The sequence below is a fragment of the Podarcis pityusensis genome, assembly GCF_964106645.2.
Source record: "Podarcis pityusensis genome assembly, chromosome: 1".
Lineage (NCBI taxonomy): Eukaryota > Metazoa > Chordata > Lepidosauria > Squamata > Lacertidae > Podarcis > Podarcis pityusensis.
In genome coordinates, this window is record NC_138028.1 from 116004332 (window position 1) to 116022690 (window position 18359).

General features: G+C 40.1%; 1 protein-coding gene and 1 long non-coding RNA gene across 6 annotated transcripts in view; one reads left to right on the top strand and one right to left on the bottom strand.

Moving 5' to 3' along the window:
- PDE11A (phosphodiesterase 11A) overlaps positions 1 to 18359 on the top strand; it is a 162191-nt gene that overhangs the window by 29967 nt on the left and 113865 nt on the right. For 4 of the 5 annotated variants that reach the window (XR_013991157.1, XM_081023757.1, XM_081023758.1 and 1 more), the window contains exon 2: positions 3363 to 3521. Coding sequence is in view for 4 of the 5 variants with exons in the window: in XM_081023757.1 (XP_080879883.1) it covers positions 3363 to 3521 (159 nt within the window). In the remaining variant the exon portion in view is untranslated. Of the gene's footprint in view, positions 1 to 1274; positions 1295 to 3362; positions 3522 to 18359 lie in introns of those variants that run through there. The other variant, XM_081023760.1, reaches the window with a different exon arrangement.
- LOC308458720 lies at positions 974 to 1832 on the bottom strand. Its single transcript, XR_013977630.1, has 2 exons — positions 1705 to 1832; positions 974 to 1056 (listed from the first exon to the last, which is right to left on the bottom strand). It is a non-coding gene; the product is annotated as an uncharacterized lncRNA (long non-coding RNA).

An 18359-nucleotide genomic window follows, 5' to 3' on the forward strand; every position in this document is an offset into this window, starting at 1 on the left:
AACCAAGTCCTTGAATTCCAAACACCCAACCCAAAATCCAAAAACCCCCAAAAAAGTTTTAAAAGTTTAACTTACGAAATGGCTGCAAATCACCAAAGTCTTCAAATCCTCAAATGGCTGCAAAAGAAGTTTTGGGAAAGCTTTAAAAATCACCAAAGTCTTCAAAAACCTCAACTGTTCCCCCAGCCCCTCCCCAACTGTTGCAAACCCCTCCTCAACTGTTCCCCCATCCACCCAGCACACAGAAATTCAAACCCAGAATTTTTTTCAGAAAACAACAACATGGCCCAATGGTCACAGAAAACCATAAAAATTCAAAAAAAACCCCACACAAGCTCCCAGATTCTTGCAAACCCCTCTTCAACTGTTCCCCCATCCACCCAGCACACAGAAATTCAAAACCCAGAATTTTTTTTCCAAAAAAACCAACATGGCCCAATGGTCACAGAAAATCATAAAAATGCAGAAAAAAACCACACAAGCTCCCAGATTCTTGCAAACCTCTCCCCAACACCAAGTCCTTGAATTCTAAACACCCCAACCCAAAATCCAAAAACCCCCCAAAAAGTTTTAAAAGTTTAACTTACCAAACAGCTGCAAAAGAAGTTTTGGAAAAGCTTCAAAAATTCAGCAAACTCTTTGAAAAGCTCAAAAAGGCCACCACACCGCGTGCAATGTGTTGCTCCTCGAAGTCAAGTCGCAACTGCACCTCTTCCAGCAATGCACCCTGGGTATTAACGGTTTTACGAAAAAGGAAACAAACTTGCAAGACGTTTTCGTCTTGCGAAGCAAGCCCATAGGGAAATTCGTCTTGCGAAGCAACTCGAAAACGAAAAAACCTTTCGTCTTGCGAGTTTTTCGTCTTGCGAGGCGTTCGTCTTGCGGGGCACCACTGTAGTTTATAAAACAAGACAACCAGATACAAGACAGCCTTGGCAAAAGTGATATAACAGGAATACACAAAGAGAAAAGATTCTGGGGGAAAGTATGCATTTATTCTCTTCGTTTAGGTGGCAGAAGTGAAGCCAAGGTCCTTTGGGACCTTCTTTATATCTCCTGTAAAGAAAAGAAGTTTTGATTAGGTAACATAGTTATTTTATCTTCCATAAGTAAACCTCTACCAGTGTGAGGAATCCAATTAGAGACTACTGTAGAGACATAAATTGATCCAGTCAAGAAAGAAATATCGAATGCCTTAAATTTTTTGAAGTATGAAATGGACTGGAGGCAAATAGTCAAGGATGTAGGAAAGTTCTAGATTTAGATGAAGTGAGCAAAATACCAAGGGACCGGCGTAAGAAAATATTTCAATACTCTGCTGTGCTTTTTGTTGTTGTTATTAAAAAAATCCATATCTGTTTTGACAATAACCATACAACAAATTGGATTTCTGGGATTTACATTTTCTTGAGACCCTTAAACCTTTGATTTAGGTGATGCTGTGTGGTATTGTTTCGATATAATGCTTGTGTTGTTGCACAATTTATAATCAACACAAGATATCCATGATAAAATTCTAGCATACATGTGTGGATCTTTCAGGGGCTTAAGCTCCCATCTTGCTGTAATAATAATAATAATAATAATAATCATAATCATAATAAACTTTTATTTATATCCCACCCTCCCCAGCTGAAGTCATGCTCAGGGCAGCTAACATCAGATACATAACATTGGTATAAAATCAAACAATAATTAAATTACCTCCTAAAAACATGTCAAAATCAAATTAAAGTCTAATTAGATGGCTTTCCACAGGGTAAGGGTTGGGAGCAGTAAGTGTTCATCAGCCCAACTCTTTACGCTGATCTTATATGGGCCTGTGAGAATGCTGAGAGGCCTCTTTCATTTATTTTTTTAATTTTTTTTTTTTTAAAAAATATTTATTAGGGTTTACAATAAAAATGAACATAATGAACAATGTAGCAAATCTTAACATAATTTCACATTTTCTTTGGACTTCCTCACATCTCCCGCTCCCACTTTCATCATTATAGCTTGAGAGGCCTCTTTCATATTAGTTCTTATACAAAAAGGAAAGCGGAGTCAGGCTGAGCCCTGACCAAAAGCCTGATGGAACAACTCCGTCTTGCAGGCCCTGCAGAAAGATGTCAAATCCCACAAGGCCCTAGTCTCTTCTGACAGGGTGTTCCACCAGGCCGGGGCCAAGGCCGAAAAGGCCCTGGCCCAAGCCAGTCTAATTTCTCTGAGGCCTGCGATCTCCAAGGTGTTATTATTTGCAGACCGTAAAGTCCTCTGTGGGGCATACCAGGAGAGGCGATCCTGTAGGTATGAGGGTCCTAGGCCATAGTGGGCTTTAAAGGTTAAAACCAGCACCTTAAACCTGATCCTGTACTCCGCCGGGAGCCAGTGCAGCTGGTATAGCACTGGATGAATGTGATCCTGCGGCAAAGACCCCTTAAAGAGTCTCGCTGCGGCATTCTGCACCCGCTGGAGTTTCTGGGTCAGTTTCAAGGGCAGCCCCACGTAGAGTGAGTTACAATAATCAAGCCTGGACCATCGCGTGGATACAGTGGCTAGGTCAGGGTGAGAGATAATAGGCTGGGATGGTTGTGTAATAATAGTTCAATTATTGTTCTCTACTATGTATTTGGGAAAAAAATTGTTTGAACTCGCATCTAGCAAAACCCAGAGCTAGCACCCAGGGTGCACATATGATGTAGGAGTGGTTTGACATTAATGATGGCACCAGTGATGATAAATGCTTCACAGAGCAGAGATGTGTGCTGCCACTTCCAGCTCTTGTGAGGTTGACGACAGGCAGTTACGGTAGCTTATGGGCTCAAAGTGCAGAGGAGGTACTTCTGAAACACTTAGATCCTAAGAATTAACTGATGTGACCTTTGACTCGCGTCTTAGGCAATGCAAGATTCAAGTAAAATTGAACAGGTGCATTTTTCGATCAGTTGCAACTAATGTGAATGAGGACGGGGGTAGGAAGGGCTGAACATTTTGCCAGGCCATATTTTTAAAAAGTGCTCTTTCAAGTCTCGTAGTGAATTTATAGGCATTCTATCTGAATAATCCGAACTGGAGGGAAATATACTTAACCCTAAGAAGCAAAGAAAAAACCAGGAACGTGTGGGGGGAGGGAAATAACATTTGTATAAGTACAATATACAGAAATGCAATATGTGACTATGTTTATGATCGTTACCTCATGCACTACAAAACATGCTCAAAGTTAAGGTTTAGCAAAGGCCAGATAGATGGAAGCAATCACTATCAAGTTGGTGAGTTCAGCCTGGGAAATGTCTGATGGTCAGCACTGCAGTAGATTGAATGCAGAAAAGCATTCTGTTGTAAGTCCCAATTATAACATTTTCTTTCTGTTTGGGTAGGATCGCCGCTTTAATGACGAGATTGACAAACTAACTGGATACAAAACCAAGTCATTGCTTTGCATGCCCATAAGAAACAGTGAGGGTGAAATTCTTGGCGTTGCCCAAGCGATAAATAAAACACCTGGAGGTGCTCCTTTCACCGATGATGATGAAAAAGTAAGTTATTTTTTCCTTTTTGCTTGGCAGTATGGATAACATCTTACATAGCTGTTTTCTCAGATGTGTATTAAGGTTTGCATCTTGATTCCCATAAAGCAAATGAATCGTTCTATTTGTAATCAAGTATTTTTTTTGTATTGTTCAGATGACATGCCATTATTCCACATATCTTTAAGAATCAGTACATTTATTAAGTAATCTGTCTCCCTCTGCTCTGTATTATGTAAAACTCTTGGTGAAGTTGTTATTCCATATTTTGAGATAAAGCTCACAATACAATTATCACTAAAACCGCAGTGACTTCTTTGGCATTTCCTTCTTATATGAGACAATATATCCAACCATTTATTTGTTGTATTTGCTATACTGTCATCACTGGAAAGCTCTCGATTGGTGGCTATCATTTTGCAAGACTTCTAGGCTGCCCAGTTTTTGTTTTGTTTTTAAAAGATACCTGCCTTATGATGACCTTTTTCTCTTCAGGGACAACTTTAGCCTCATCACTGCCTAAGGTGAGTCACAAATGTCAATGTATTGAATGGCTGGCTCATTTCCTACAGGGAGGTGCCATTTCCCCCATTTTCATCTGCAGGCAGAGTATTTTCTCACCAATCTGTATGCAACACAGAACACACGGTAACTAGAGATGCTCATTTCCCAAGCAACTTAGTGTGGTGAGTGCATAACCATATAGGCGACATCTGCCTAAATGCAAAGGAGAATTTCACATTTTCTGGAAAGGCGCTGGATTTATGTTTGTCCCTATGGGTGTTGGTAAAATTCTTGGCATGTTGATGGTTGCTAAGTATGCCTACTTTGATAAGTGGTCATTTGTATTCAGCTTCAGTTATGCTACTGAAGTGATCAGACTGAATTAATTGAAATCATTAACAACATGCATGTCTTTTTTCACTACTCTCTTGGTTAAATATTCCCTACCCATTACACTTGACTGCATCCAAAACAGAGGCAGCAGTAGGCTCAACACCAGTCTGGATTTTTAAAATCCTTCTTTGAAATGTAATATCGTTTGGTACAAGGGCACAGGCACCAGATGTTTGGCTTCAATTTCAACTGTGTGTAAAGTTATCTTATATTTTGGCCATTGCTATAATCTTTAAATTTCAAAAGGTAAGTACAATTACAGGGGGAAATGAAGTTTAACAGTTTGTTGTTGATTTATGGTCAAGTACAACTTGTTTCTTCTAGTCCATTTACACTTTTAACTGGCAAAATCTATTTTCTATATTCTCAGTATATTTCCATTTCTTCCAGCAGAGCCAGAATGCATCTAATTTTGTGTGGTGATATGTATACTTGAATTAGTTAATAAACGTCAGTTAACACACTGCCTGCTCATTAAATTAGCTATCTCTACTTGCCTATTAATAGCTATACACAGCAATCTGTAATCGCACATAAGAAAAATCTCTGCAGTTGGTATTTATGACTAAAGCAGTCTCCTAGCAGACTCCCTTTGCTTGTAGTGTGTGGGTGTAAGGGGGAAGAAATCAGCCTTCATTCTTGTGTCAACAGTGCGGGGTGTGCAAGAAAGGTGGTGGGAAGCTAATATCTAGAAAATGAGATTATAAAGAGGAGAGAATAAAAGTGATGGATGGAAAATTCAGAGAAAGAATCAAGGTGGAAATGGAAGCCCCACAGGAAAAGGGTGGTAGGTAAAGGAGAAGAATGGAAGAATAATCGGGAGTCGGGAGTCTGTAATGAGACAAGAGAGAGGACAGTACATAAGTGCAAGATGCTGAAGGGGATAAAAAGACAAATAGGATTCAATTTAAAGAAAGAAAAAGGAAGGGGGAGGAATAAGAATGTTGAAACGACGTGCACAAGAAAGTATGTGCTTCTGCTAAAACCAGGAGAAGAAAAAGGAGAGGGAGAATGGGAGAAATAAGGTGAGCCATAGGAAAATATGGCTGCCCATGAGAGGAAAGCCTTAAAAAATAATAACAACACACATAAAAGGGAAATCAAACATTGTTAGCATTATTGAAGGAATTTATGAAAGGAAACAATGTTATACAGAAACGTAGCTTTATACATGTGCCAAGCATGTGAAAGAAATTAAAACCCACTGTAGGTGCAGCTGTGTTCTCCCAGGTGAGCGTTCCCAAGATGTAACTTCTCTGCTGACAAAGTTTGTAGTGTTGAGGGAAGTGCTAAATGCTGCCCTCACTGGTATCTGTTAAGGAGTAGAAGCCCATTCCTCCATTGAAATTCTTACACCAATTATCACATGATCAGGTGAGTGAGTGAAAGTTCAGGCAGCCAGCAGGCAGCTAGTTGCGAGCTTCCAAAAAAGGAACAGATGACTTAAAAATGCAGTCCTAGAGGCACTTCTGTAGTTTAACACTGTAGCATTGTTGCTGGGTGGGTATATTTTTCCTTCATGAATGCGTTAATTAGTAAACCTTTCCCAGATGCAGAGTTTGCAGAATATATGCTCATGGAGATTGAAGAAGTTTCCAGATATTATTGGTCAGTTTCCTGACAGTAGAGGATTCCTTGCACCTTTGGAATAAAAGCATATAAACTAAAAACGCAGCAAACAATAGACACATACTTTTAAGTTTGTGCATTTAGTCAGAGCAATGAAGGGAGAGCTAAATAGCATGATTAAATAAGGCGAGGGGGCTAGCATATTGATTCATCTGCAAATTAAATTATTGTTTTTAATTAGAAGTACACAGTGGCAATATGTATGTACTTAGGTCTTAAAAGAAATGCCTTAATAACAAATAAAATATTTAGCAGCGTGCCACTGTTCAAGTCCATGCATATAATCACATTAGTTAGTGGTGCTTATAAACTGGTAAACTGCATGTATTTCACAGGTCCAGGTTTTCTGTGTCTCCATTTTTTGGGTAATCTAGGGCTTCAATCCTATGTACATAAGTCCCAGTGAACTCAGATTAATATGTAGAAGATTTGATTGCATGACAGCCATGCTAAATTACAGCATTAATTACGATTGCAAAAGTCACACATAGTGAATGGTTTTCCAGTGTGTGGCTAATTTATTTTACTTTTTTTTTTAACCCAGAGAGTTGGGGGGGGGGGGGATGCAGTCCAAGGAGATTAATCCAGCACAGAAATTACAATTTAGGCTTATATCCACTACGTATAGAATTGTGGGCCAATTCAGTATACGAATACTGTTTATTTACTTGTATATTGTATGAGCTTGCAGTTATCCGTGTCTGTTAATTTAACAGAGAGCTTTATTCCTAATGTGGAGTCCTGACAGGTGTTTTCTGACATTATGAGTTATGGATAATAACACCAGCAGGTAATGTTGTCAATACAATAGCCTGTGATCTGTGATGTCTTTTTAACCTTCAGGGTTTTTTTACTTCTTTGTTTTTCTCTCAGACAAAAGCTTGTACCATATGGAGACTTACCGTGCCATTGTAATGTCTGCTGTTCACTTTTAAGTAGAGCAGTTTTGGAGCAAACAGCTTCATATGTATGGCGCAAACACAATTGTTAATCTGCCACCAGGTTCCAACCGCACTGTCGAGGCTCTACCTTTCAGCCCATTAGAACTCTGTTCTGCCCAACAAATTCAATCCGCAAAACTCCTTTTAGCTGACTCTGTTCATTCTAAGCTCTGGTACTGCATTCCGAATGGTAAAAAAGATAAAGGTAAAGGACCCCTGGACGGTTAAGTCCAGTTAAAGGCGACTATGAGGTGTAGCACTCATCTCGCTTCAGGCTGAGGGAGCCCACGTTTGTCCGCAGGCAGCTTTCCAGGTTGTGTGGCCAGAATGACTAAACCGCTTCTGGTGCAACGGAACACCATGATGAAATCCAGAGCGCACGGAAACGCCGTTTACCTTCCTGCTGCAGTGGTCCCTATTACACTGGTATGCTTTCAAACTGCTAGGTTGGCAGAAGCTGGGACAGAGCAACGGGAGCTCACCCCATTGTGCTGATTCGAACTGCTGACCTTCCAGTCAGCAAGCCCAAGAGGTTCAGTGGTTTAGACCACCGCGCCACCCACTCCCAAATGGTAGATTGCAGGATACAGACCAATTAATTATTTTCATTAAGTTCCTTACCACCTACCAAGTTAGCTAGCCAGCACCTTTATAATAGGACCATTCATGGAAAGACGAACAAATTCTCCATATACAGTGGTGCCTCGCAAGACAAAATTAATCCGTTCCGCGAGTGTCTTCGTCTAGCGGTTTTTTCGTCTTGCGATGCAACCCTATTAGCGGCTTAACGGATTAGCGCTATTAGTGGTTTAGCGGCTATTAAAGGCTTATCGGCTTAGCGGATTAGCTGCTAAAAGGCTATTAAAGGCTTAGATAAAGGGGGGGGGGAAGCGAAAAAAAAATCTCAAGACTCGCAAGACATTTTCGTCTTGCGAAGCAAGCCCATAGGGAAATTCGTCCTGCGAAGCAACTCAAAAACGGAAACCCCTTTCGTCTAGCGGGTTTTCCGTCTTGCGAGGCATTCATCTTGCGGGGCACCACTGTAATTGATCAGGCTTGAATAAATCCTGCCCTAGTGTAATCATAGGTTGTGTACTAAGCTGGAGGTGTTAAAGATTTCTTTTTTGTCTCTGAGCCTACCTCTTTATGCCTTTCTGCTTCTGACAAATAAAATCTTTATTTTGGGGCATGAACATTCTGTCTTACCATCACCAAAAGTTAGTGTACGGCATCTTTGTTCCCACTGAAATGCACATTGGGTTCTGCATACCCAATTGCATAATGTAAGGAGGACTTTAGATTAAGAGGGGATGAGGCAGTGACTAGTAATTGCACGTCAAACATCAATTCAAACAGCCCCTTATGGAACTTTACTTAACCAAAGACAATGGTAAAAGCAATCATAGTTGAACTACTAAATTGATTAAAGTGAACAATACTGTATTGGTAAGCAATAAGCAAGGAAGTGGAGTTGCTTCTCTCCTAGAGTTCCCAAGAGAACTAGTAAAAGTAATTACTTAATACTATTAAGTTTTGAACTAGCCCTCTGAAAAGGGGGGGAATATTGATTTCCCATTTTCAGCATACCAAAGTAATTTGTAATGCATTTACAACCGTTCTTACAACTTCCTAAACAAGACAGTAAATAGTCTTGCCTCCACAGCATTGCAATCAAGAAACCTCGGTTTGTTAGCTTCTTCTCAACTATTTGCCCTAGTTTTCACTGACGTAATAGATGAAACCTACAGGAAATCATTCCGTTCAAATAGTCTCATCAGATCATCAGCTGCATTTACTAACAATGTTGGAACAACAAGAATCTGGTTATTTTTGTTATCTAATTATTTTCGAAGCACTACTAAGCAATGGAAATCATGCTAGATTTCTCTTCGATGGTTGTACTGTTTTGTTTGCAGAAAGGATTACCGCAGAAGTATGGGCATAATTTAATTGGTTGGTATTTAGTTGAATCGGCACATTACGCAGTGGGTTCCAAGAGTTTTCAGACTCATACACGATGTCTAGTAAGAAGTGAAGTCCATGAAATCATGAATGGTGTGGGAAGAAAAATAAGGAACAATAGGTTACTATTGTTAAACAATATTGTTAAATTTATACAGTATTGAAGCAAGAGAGGATTTATCTGCACCAGATTTAAAACATGTTTGTTTGCTTTTTTAACATAACACAGTTCATCTGTGGAACTGTCCACCACCAAAAAAATATTCAGCACTACAGATGCATTCCAAAACAACTCCACAAATTCATTAACTGTTATTTAATGAGTAACAAGTTGTTTATAATGTTTCTATACTGTCATAGGCTGGATACCAGTAGAGTCTAGGGTGCAGTGTGAGATTGCTTCTAAATAGGATTTAGGAGAGAATAGTTGTGGAATTGTATATCAGGGCTATGTAATACTTTTGCTGCTTGCAGTTAAACTAGATGAGTGGCCCAGTTTCTCCCAGTGATTGTATTCCTAAACCCTAAACCGCTTGATGCCTTCTTCTAGAGACCCAAACTTGGGTCTCCATCTGTTTTGAGACTACAACTCCCATCATCCCTAGCTAGCAAGACCAGTGGTCAGGGATGATGGGAATTGTAGTCCCAAAACAGCTGGAGACCCAAGTGTGTGGAAAACAATGTTCTAGAGACTTAGATCTAATACATCTGGCTCTAAACGGTAAGAACATTGTATTTTGCAGCTTGGTTCTGCTATAAATCAGTTGGTATAATGAGATATGTATTGTAAAGCACATCGTTCAGTAAAAGAAGTGCTAGAAAAATTTATAGTAGGAATATTTGTAGGATAAAGGTTATCCAAAATACTACTGAAGACCAGGAGTCAGGTGTTGGATGAGACATTGCTGTGAACTGAGCAAGTCATTTAACATTTTCTTCTTTTTGTGTTCCCTGCATATACAAACAGACATAATAAATTTCACTCTTGGATATCACTAGTATTAAATTATTGTTGGCATCCGGAGACAATGGAAGAGTGCGCCTTCAGAGGTAAAGTCAAAGTGTTGGAGATTTACAGTGCCTGTTGTGGCAGTAGAGACCGATAGGGGAGAGACATGTTTTATTTCAGGTGGGTGTTTGGTTTGTAGACGTAGATGTTTGGTTTGGCTGCTACCGGGGCACCATGACATTTCTTCTCTCTGCTTTCCTCCCAGTATTATTTATGCTGGTGATATAAAGTATTTTGAACAGCTTTTATGGGAGCTAGTATCATGGTCCAGAAGAAACTTTAATAGCCAGTGACTTGCTCTTTAATTTTGAATGCATGAGTCACAACCACTTTTTACCTGTGAGATGTTGTTACGTTTAATGAATATGTTCCAGGAAAGGGGGGGAAACGGGTCTAGATGTCTTCCTCTTCTCTGAAATGAATACCACTGTCTTCCTCCCAGGAGCAGTTTAAAGATTAGCTGATGTGTCTGCACAGCATTTTGGAAGCAGACCATCTAAGTGCTCCAATAAATTGAGTGCCTCGGCTTGTTCAATGCCTCTGTTTTTAAAAAGTTCAGAGGATGTGGTTGGTAGAGGCATACTTTATGGGATGGTTGATGATTGACCATCTGAAGCAGGTTTAATCGGGGAATTCAGACCTTTGGAAGAACAGGCTTCATCCTGGGTTCTTCCAGACTTGGACCATTTAGCAGCATCCAGTCATTGCTGTTTTGCTTTAAGCTGGAAGTGTAATAGCAACTTTGGAATGGCTACCTGAGTTATTTCCATCCCAGCTGGTCATTGTAAGAACGATAACTTTAAGAACTTGTATATGAAATTACTTTCCTTCCCCTCCTCCTTCCTCCTCCCTTTTTCTTTTGTGACATAGTTTTTAGGTTGTAAGCCTGAGAGCGTAGACTGCCCTTTCAAGTGTTGTTTAATTGGAATGGAAGACGATGCGGAAGATTATTTTGGCTAAAGAGTGTGGTGAAAATGCTTTAAATATAAAATAAAGAAAATAAGTACAGTTGTACCTTGGATCCCAAACTTGGATCCCACCTTGGTACTTGGACGTTTTGGCTCCTGAACGCCGCAAACCCAGAAGTGAGTGTTCTGGTTTGCCAATATTCTTTGGAACCTCAGCGTCTAACCTGAAGGGGCTTCTGATTGGCTACAGGAGCTTCCTGCAGCCAATCAGAAGCCGCCCTTTGGTTTCCAAACGTTTTGGAAGTTGAATGGACTTCTGTTTGACTTCCAAGATATGACTGTAATTAAAAGGGGGGTGGGTGGAGATCGGGCAATATGCTAAAATGTTGAACTTTAACAATGTATTGCAGGCGGGCAAGTGCTTAGACTGCATTTCCCCACTAATATTTGGACACAACTACATTGGTGGTGTACAGCCAAGACCTCTGCTTTGTTGATGAATTAACATAATTGTCCTGTTTTGCTGATTTTTTAATTTTAGCAAATTTCTATCACTGACCTTACAGAACATTTCAAAACTCTCTAATTGCTTGCATCTGTGGCAGAGTGTCATGCAGCTAATGAAGAAACAGGAAACAAAAGATGCAGCATGTCAGCTTTGCAATGACATTTTTTTCAGCCGGAATAAAATAACATTGTCCAGTTATTTCGCCAATTGCTGCTGTGCAAATGACAGCCAATTAAGTTCTGTGTGATTCGTTCTTTTTATGCAGCCACTTACCCAGTTGAAATAAAAACAAAACGTATCGTTACACTTAGCAGTTTTTAACATCACTGGGATTGTGGGAGATGGTGTGTCTCACTGTTTATGACCACATACGCTAACCAAAGGCTTTAGCAATAATATTGTAGGGTTCGCAAATGTGAAAGCGAGCTAATGTATGTCCTGTGGAAAGACAGCTTCTGCAGAGCTTATTAAAATATCTAGAAGCTCCACTAAGTAGAACTGGAAGCCAGGCCATCTTTTCAGAGAGCTGTCTTAGTACATTATAAGATTCTGTATCAAACCTTACAGTTCTGAAAATTGTATTCCCCATACTTTCATTATCCAAGCAAAGAGATTCACATCAGTAACTATCAAAGACTAAAAGCAATTTTAAAATGGCCTATTGCACTAAACATTTTAAGATTATTTAAAAACAAAAAAACCACCATTCCTAGCTTCTTACTCTAATAACAGATAGGTCCCCTCCAGACTGAATTTTTTATGTGGGGTGTGTGTGTTTGATATATAATTGGTCCAGAAATAGTCAATTAATGGTGGATTTATATAGGACCATCCATGCATATAGGACCACTCCACTTTATTCATTTTTCTGTAATGCTTCCTCATTGTTACCACATTATTACAGTCTGGAGGGGTACACTTGCATTACAGGGAGCCGGTGGCGCTGTGGTCTAAACCACTGAGCTTCTTGGGCTTGCAGATCAGAAGGTCAGTAGTTCGAGTCCGGACAACGGGATGAGCTCCTGTTGCTCTGTCCCAACTCCTGCCAATCTAGTAGTTCAAAAGCATACCAGAATGAGTAGATAAATGGGTACCGCTGTGGCTGGAAAGTAAACAGCATTTCCATGCATTCTGGCACTCATCATGGTGTACCGTTGCGCCAGAAGTGGTTTAGTCATGCTGGCCACATAACCTGGAAAGGTCCTTTTCCTTTTCCTTACACTTGTACTATAGCACATCAAAAGTGAGACAAAGTAAAGTCCCAAATACCCTGGAACATTTGTAGTATCAGAAGTTACAGAATTTCAGCAGGAAGCTATGGAGCATCCTTTCCTTCAATTCAGAAAGTTCCCACTGACTCCAACAATATACAATCAGAAAACGAGAGTTGTAAAATTTGAATTGCATATGAAATTATTAATGGAAATGAATTGTACATTCTATTTAATAGAAATTACTGAATTCTGAGCCCTTTCTCACCTGCAGCCCAATTTATTTATTCATTTATTTTATATTATTATTAAGGCTGCATGTAGGAGGAAGTGACATAGGATTTTTCTTTAATTGAGGTCACTAGCTACTTTGAAAACCATTTACAGTGACATTGTGTTGCTGGTTTAAAAAATCCCTCTAATTTAAGTAGAGCAGTTGCGTCAAAGCAGAAAGTAAGGTTGCTATGCTCATTCTAGCTTCATTTTACGTTCAGCAAATACTGAACTAATACTCTAACCTTAAACATCACACATGGAAACAATACATGGTTTGCCAACTGGAAGACAATGCTGTTTTCTGGAAGGATCCCTCCATAACCCACATTTAAACCTTAGGACATCATGCTTACTTGTTATTTACGAATTCTAGTTTCTGTAGCTTCTTGTTCCTTTTGACTCTTTTTTTTAAAATTTGTTTTAAGTATACAGCAAGCTTAAGGTCAGTTGTCGAACATTGAGGTTAAGTTTCATCAGACCTCAGCCAAGCTCATTGTTGGGCCGTGGAGTCCAAGGCCAGCTGAGGGTCTGGTTCTAGTCCATGCATGCCAGGATCTAAAGTGCCAGAACTGGATGATGCCATTTCATGGGCCAGTAGTCAGGTTCCAACCATGTGGGCAAAAAGGAGAGCAAGGCAACGAGTTACTCAGATCAAGGGTGTTACTTTGTTATCAGGGCTGCATACAACCTGATTTGTTTGGATTGGCCTTTAGTCTGCTGACAGTATTTAGGCTGATTTCTGAAATTTAAAAAACCTGTGACGCCTCTTCTACTTTGTTTATTTAGAAGCCAGAATCCTGGTGGCACAAGAGATAAGGCATTGGGAGGTTGACTGGTGTAGAGGCATGCACAGAGACAAGAGAGTATCAACATTAATCAGTGAAACTGGATGATAATTAGCACACTGAGTATGATCTTTACCTGTTTTTGGTATAACAGCAATGCAAGCTTGGTTAAATGTGTCTCATAAATTTCCCTTATCAAATATCCTGTCGTACAATTGGTGAAGTTTTGGCACCAAGAGATCTATGAATGTTTTATACTACTCTACAGGAAATCCATCTGATCCAGGTTTCCTACTATTTGCCATTTTTAAAAGAACGATTTCCTTAATCTCTACTTCGGAGAGTGGAATTAATAACAATTGGTTTTGTGTATCTTCTGCATGGGTGTCACAGACCAACATGGGCCTCAGTAGTTTCTGCACGTTCCTGTTTCTTAAATGATAGATTTGTTTGTCCGTTCATTCTCTTACATAGTGTTTGTCCTATCAACAGAAAGGGAATGTTGATAGGTGATGATACGTATGATATAGAGAAAGTGCTTGCGAACAAACTCTTCATAGGCATGGCTAAGAGTGGTAGGATCCGTAATGTTTTACTTATTTATTTGAAACATTTATCGCCTACTTAAAAAAAAGAGGTAATATCAGAGAAAGCTAGTTAAAAGAAAAACGAATTACCAGTACAATCACAGCAATAACAATTAAAGGATAACAGGGACAGATTAAAACAGTGAGCTAGTACTGTATAGTTGCATTCGTATACACACTTACCTGCAGGTTCACCACCTGGGAGATTGGCATCATGGACTATCTTGTCACATGCTGCAGAAATTCTGCCACTCTCACACTTTACATGGGAGCTGATATATAATAATTCCATGTCGTAAACTACTGTATTTTTCGTCCCATAGGATGCTTCGTCCCATAGGACGCACCTAGTTTTTTGGGGGGGAAATAAAGGGGGAAAAAATTTCCCTTTATTTCCCCCCCAAAACCAGGTCGGGGAAACCGAACCAGGTCGAGGAACAGTGGGATGGCGGCACTGCGCCTCCTTGCTGTCCCCCGAGCTTGTGGGGCTGGCCGATGTCTGTCCGGTGGGCGGGGCGCTCTGCTTCAGGGTGCCCTGCGCCCCGGGAAGCAGGCTGCTATCCGCAGCCTAGACAGCCCTGCGGGAACTCCCGCAGGGCTGCCTAGGCTGCGGATGTGTTCCTGAAGCCTGGAGAGCGAGAGGAGTCGGTGCGCACCAACCCCTCTCGCTCTCCAAGCTTCAGCGAAAGCCTGCATTCGCCCCATAGGACGCACCCAGATTTCCCCTTCATTTTTGGAGGGGATAAAGTGCGTCCTATAGGGCGAAAAATACGGTACTTAGAAGAGAAAAGTATTGACAGCTTATTTTAAATGGCCTGTATTCTGGATCTGTTACATTGAACTTGATAACCATTCCAGACTTTGGGGCCACCACCAGTGGGCACCAGTTTGATAGATGATGGGACTGGCATGAGGTTTTTGTCCCGATTTCTCAAATAAATGTGAGGAAGGAAGGAAGTGCTTCCTCACAGAAGATGAAAGGACAGAGCTGGCGCCTGGGGCTGTTGTGGGACATGACTGCTATGTAACGACAGAAACAAACATTTTAGTGCTCAGTTTTACTAGTGTAGAGTTAAGATGGAAGTGGACATGGGGACATATTAGCAATAGCACATATTCCTGCTCCAGAATCTGCCACTGTATGGAGAATTATGACCCACTGTCACAATAATACACTTATGGGGTATTTATTATGCTGACAGCATTCTGAGGAATTCCTTGCGGCAAGACACATATATTTGTTTTCTCAAGACATCACCATCTCGGGTAGCATAAGTACAGAGAGAAATTGGTTTGTATTTGAGACATCCTCTTTCTAGAAAAACTTGTAGCTGTGAAGGCTGTAATCAAGAAAACACATAATTCATCACACAAGGATTAGTATAGCTTACTATATAAATATGTCCATAGAGGTGACACTGGAGAGAAGTGGATAAATTACCCTTGAACAATAAATACTGTTGGGTATTTTCAAGTAGAGTTGGTTTTTAAAAGCAGACATCACACAGAGTATCAAAATGTCTGGTCAGACGTGCACCTCCATGATAGTTCATCACAGTAATTTTGTCCTGAATGCTTAACAGCTGCATCTACTTAGAGGACATGATAAACAATGACAACAGAGTAACGATCATCACTGTGGAATCTCTTAAGCAACAAGTTAAAAGGATTTTCATTTTACAATTGAATAAGAGCAGATTTCAAAATTGTGTTTGCAAAGATTAAGTCAAGTGCTTGTGCTTGTTATGCACTGTAACGTAAATAAATTGCCTTGGTGTATAATAATGTAAAGCACATTATTGATGCACATTTGCCTAAATCTGTCAAATTTTAAATTAATCTTTTCTTATAAGCAGCAACAGGGACCTATCATGTTCTTGTGAAGGGTTCAGAGAAGCTGCTCCATTTATCTGTGAACCCAGCCTATCACTAGAAATTTCACAAAAATACGGTTTTGGAATTCAAATTATAAGTGATACTTCCATAAATTTCACACTGTCTCATGTAATTTGCTTAGCATGATGGCATTATCATATTCTTTGGGCTCAGCAACCTTTTTGGACCAGTGGGAACATCTGGAATTTTGAGAAGGGCATGTGGGTGCCAGTCGCAGAATGTCTGCCTTGAATGTCTGCACAACCCAAAATAGCTGCCAAATTTGAAAAAAAAAAAAGCAGAAAAATAGACAGGGCCACAAATATATACAGGACTGCCCCCCTTCCATCAGCACCCTGTCAAAGGCTGGGTGGGTGGGGGTAGTTTCATTTACATCAGAAACCGTTACACCTTCTCACAGAGAGAAGCTTTCCTCTTTTCAGTATGGATGGAAGGATGAGTGTTCATTCCTGGCATCCAAGAAAATGGTTCTGAATGAGAAACAGTGGTGCTTTTCTCACAATTTTGAAGACTGTTCAGCTATAAAATTCACCTAGAAGTGAAATTAAGCCTTCAATTGCTTCTTTCTCTATGAACATTCATTTTCATTCTTCCCCATGCAAGCATGTTATATGCACCTTCAGTGTAACATTTTCCCTGATTTTACTTTGTAGGTTGGCATTTTAATTCACTCTTAATTTGTAGTTGGTGTGAACGCCTCCAATACGAACTTTGTTGTGTTTTTTTTTTGCTGTCTTTTGCCTGTCTACAAGAACCATGTAAATGTTCCTAGATCTCCATTAGTGTACCTTAATGCATATTCAGTTCCCTGGAATGTTTGCATTTCTTTAATTCTGATGTGCCTTAAATGTTATGGAGTGGTTTTCCATAAAATACTCAGAGCAGTTTACTGGATATTAAAACCATGAAAAACTGGAAGCTCAGTAAATGTTAGAAACAGTATTCTAATTACTGCATATAGCAGTACATGTCCTTTTGGACCGATTAAAATGCTATTAAGCAATAGGAGGATTGCAGGATTTTGGGTCTTAGTTGTACAAACAGATATTTTAACGTTCGCTTCTGGTATTTCCCTTATGTTTCCTAGTTTATATAGACAACGGAAATTTGTGCTCTGTTGAGTTTTTATTGTTGTCTGTTTCTGCTGATAATGAAAGTTAGTGAATATCAGCTGCCGTGCCTAGTTGGCTGGAACAATCAGATTACACACTCTGTAGCTCAGCACATCTCTGCTTTGCTGGAGCTACAGCAAGCGAGTTAACATTATAGCTATAGGAGAGGGCTCTGTCCATCCTCACCGCTGATTTAATCAGCGCATAATGCTGGTGGTACCTGATCATTTTTGCTTCCAGTTACTGTCACTGCAGAGCAGCATGAATTGTAAAACTAAGTAAGTGAACCCAGAGGAACCACTTTTCTATGCGGATTCTTCTCCTCCCTGCTTCCTTTTTTTTCTACTGCAAAAGCTAGAAGGATCTTAAAAAGCTCAGTGTTGCACCTTCCAGGCTCATGTCTGCATTGCAGGAGGCATGGAACTGCATTAACTGCTCAGTGAGCTTTTGGGATGTTTTGCTTGGGGGTGGGGGTGAGAGAAGAGAGAGGCTGTTTCCCCATTAATATAATTCACTCTACAAGCTTGCAGGCGGATTGCCGCCAGCATCAGTCTCTGCTAAAGCTAGACCAAATGAAATGCACACACGCCACATTGGAAATAGCAGGAACCCAAATAGGGAGGTTATCCTGAGGTTGATGCGAGGGAGGAGAGGAATAGTCACCTGACATTTATGGGACAATAATTATAACACTCATTTATTGATTTCCAGATGTATAGACATGTTTCTTGAAGCAAAAACAGGAAGGCTTGTGGTACTTTTAAGCTGGGATCCCCAGTTATGGTGCCATGGGGCTTGTGCTCCTTCCAATTTTTATTTTTGAATCAGTTTTTTGGCATTTTTGTTGATTGGGAGAGCTGTCTGTTTTCTGTTCTCATTTTCTGAGGGTAGTACTGACTTTTGTTTTCTTCTGTGTTATTTGTTTGGGGACAGGATTTTTGCCTGTTTTGGGAGAGGTTCTGAGCACCACCACTTTATTATTATTAGCAGTAGTAGTAGTAGTAGTAGTAGTAGTAGTAGTAGTAGTAGTAATTTATATATACCCCGCTTTTTCCCCTGATGGGAATCAAGGTAGCTTCCAGATAAAAATAAGAATCACAAATGATGTTCAGAGCTGCCCATGACA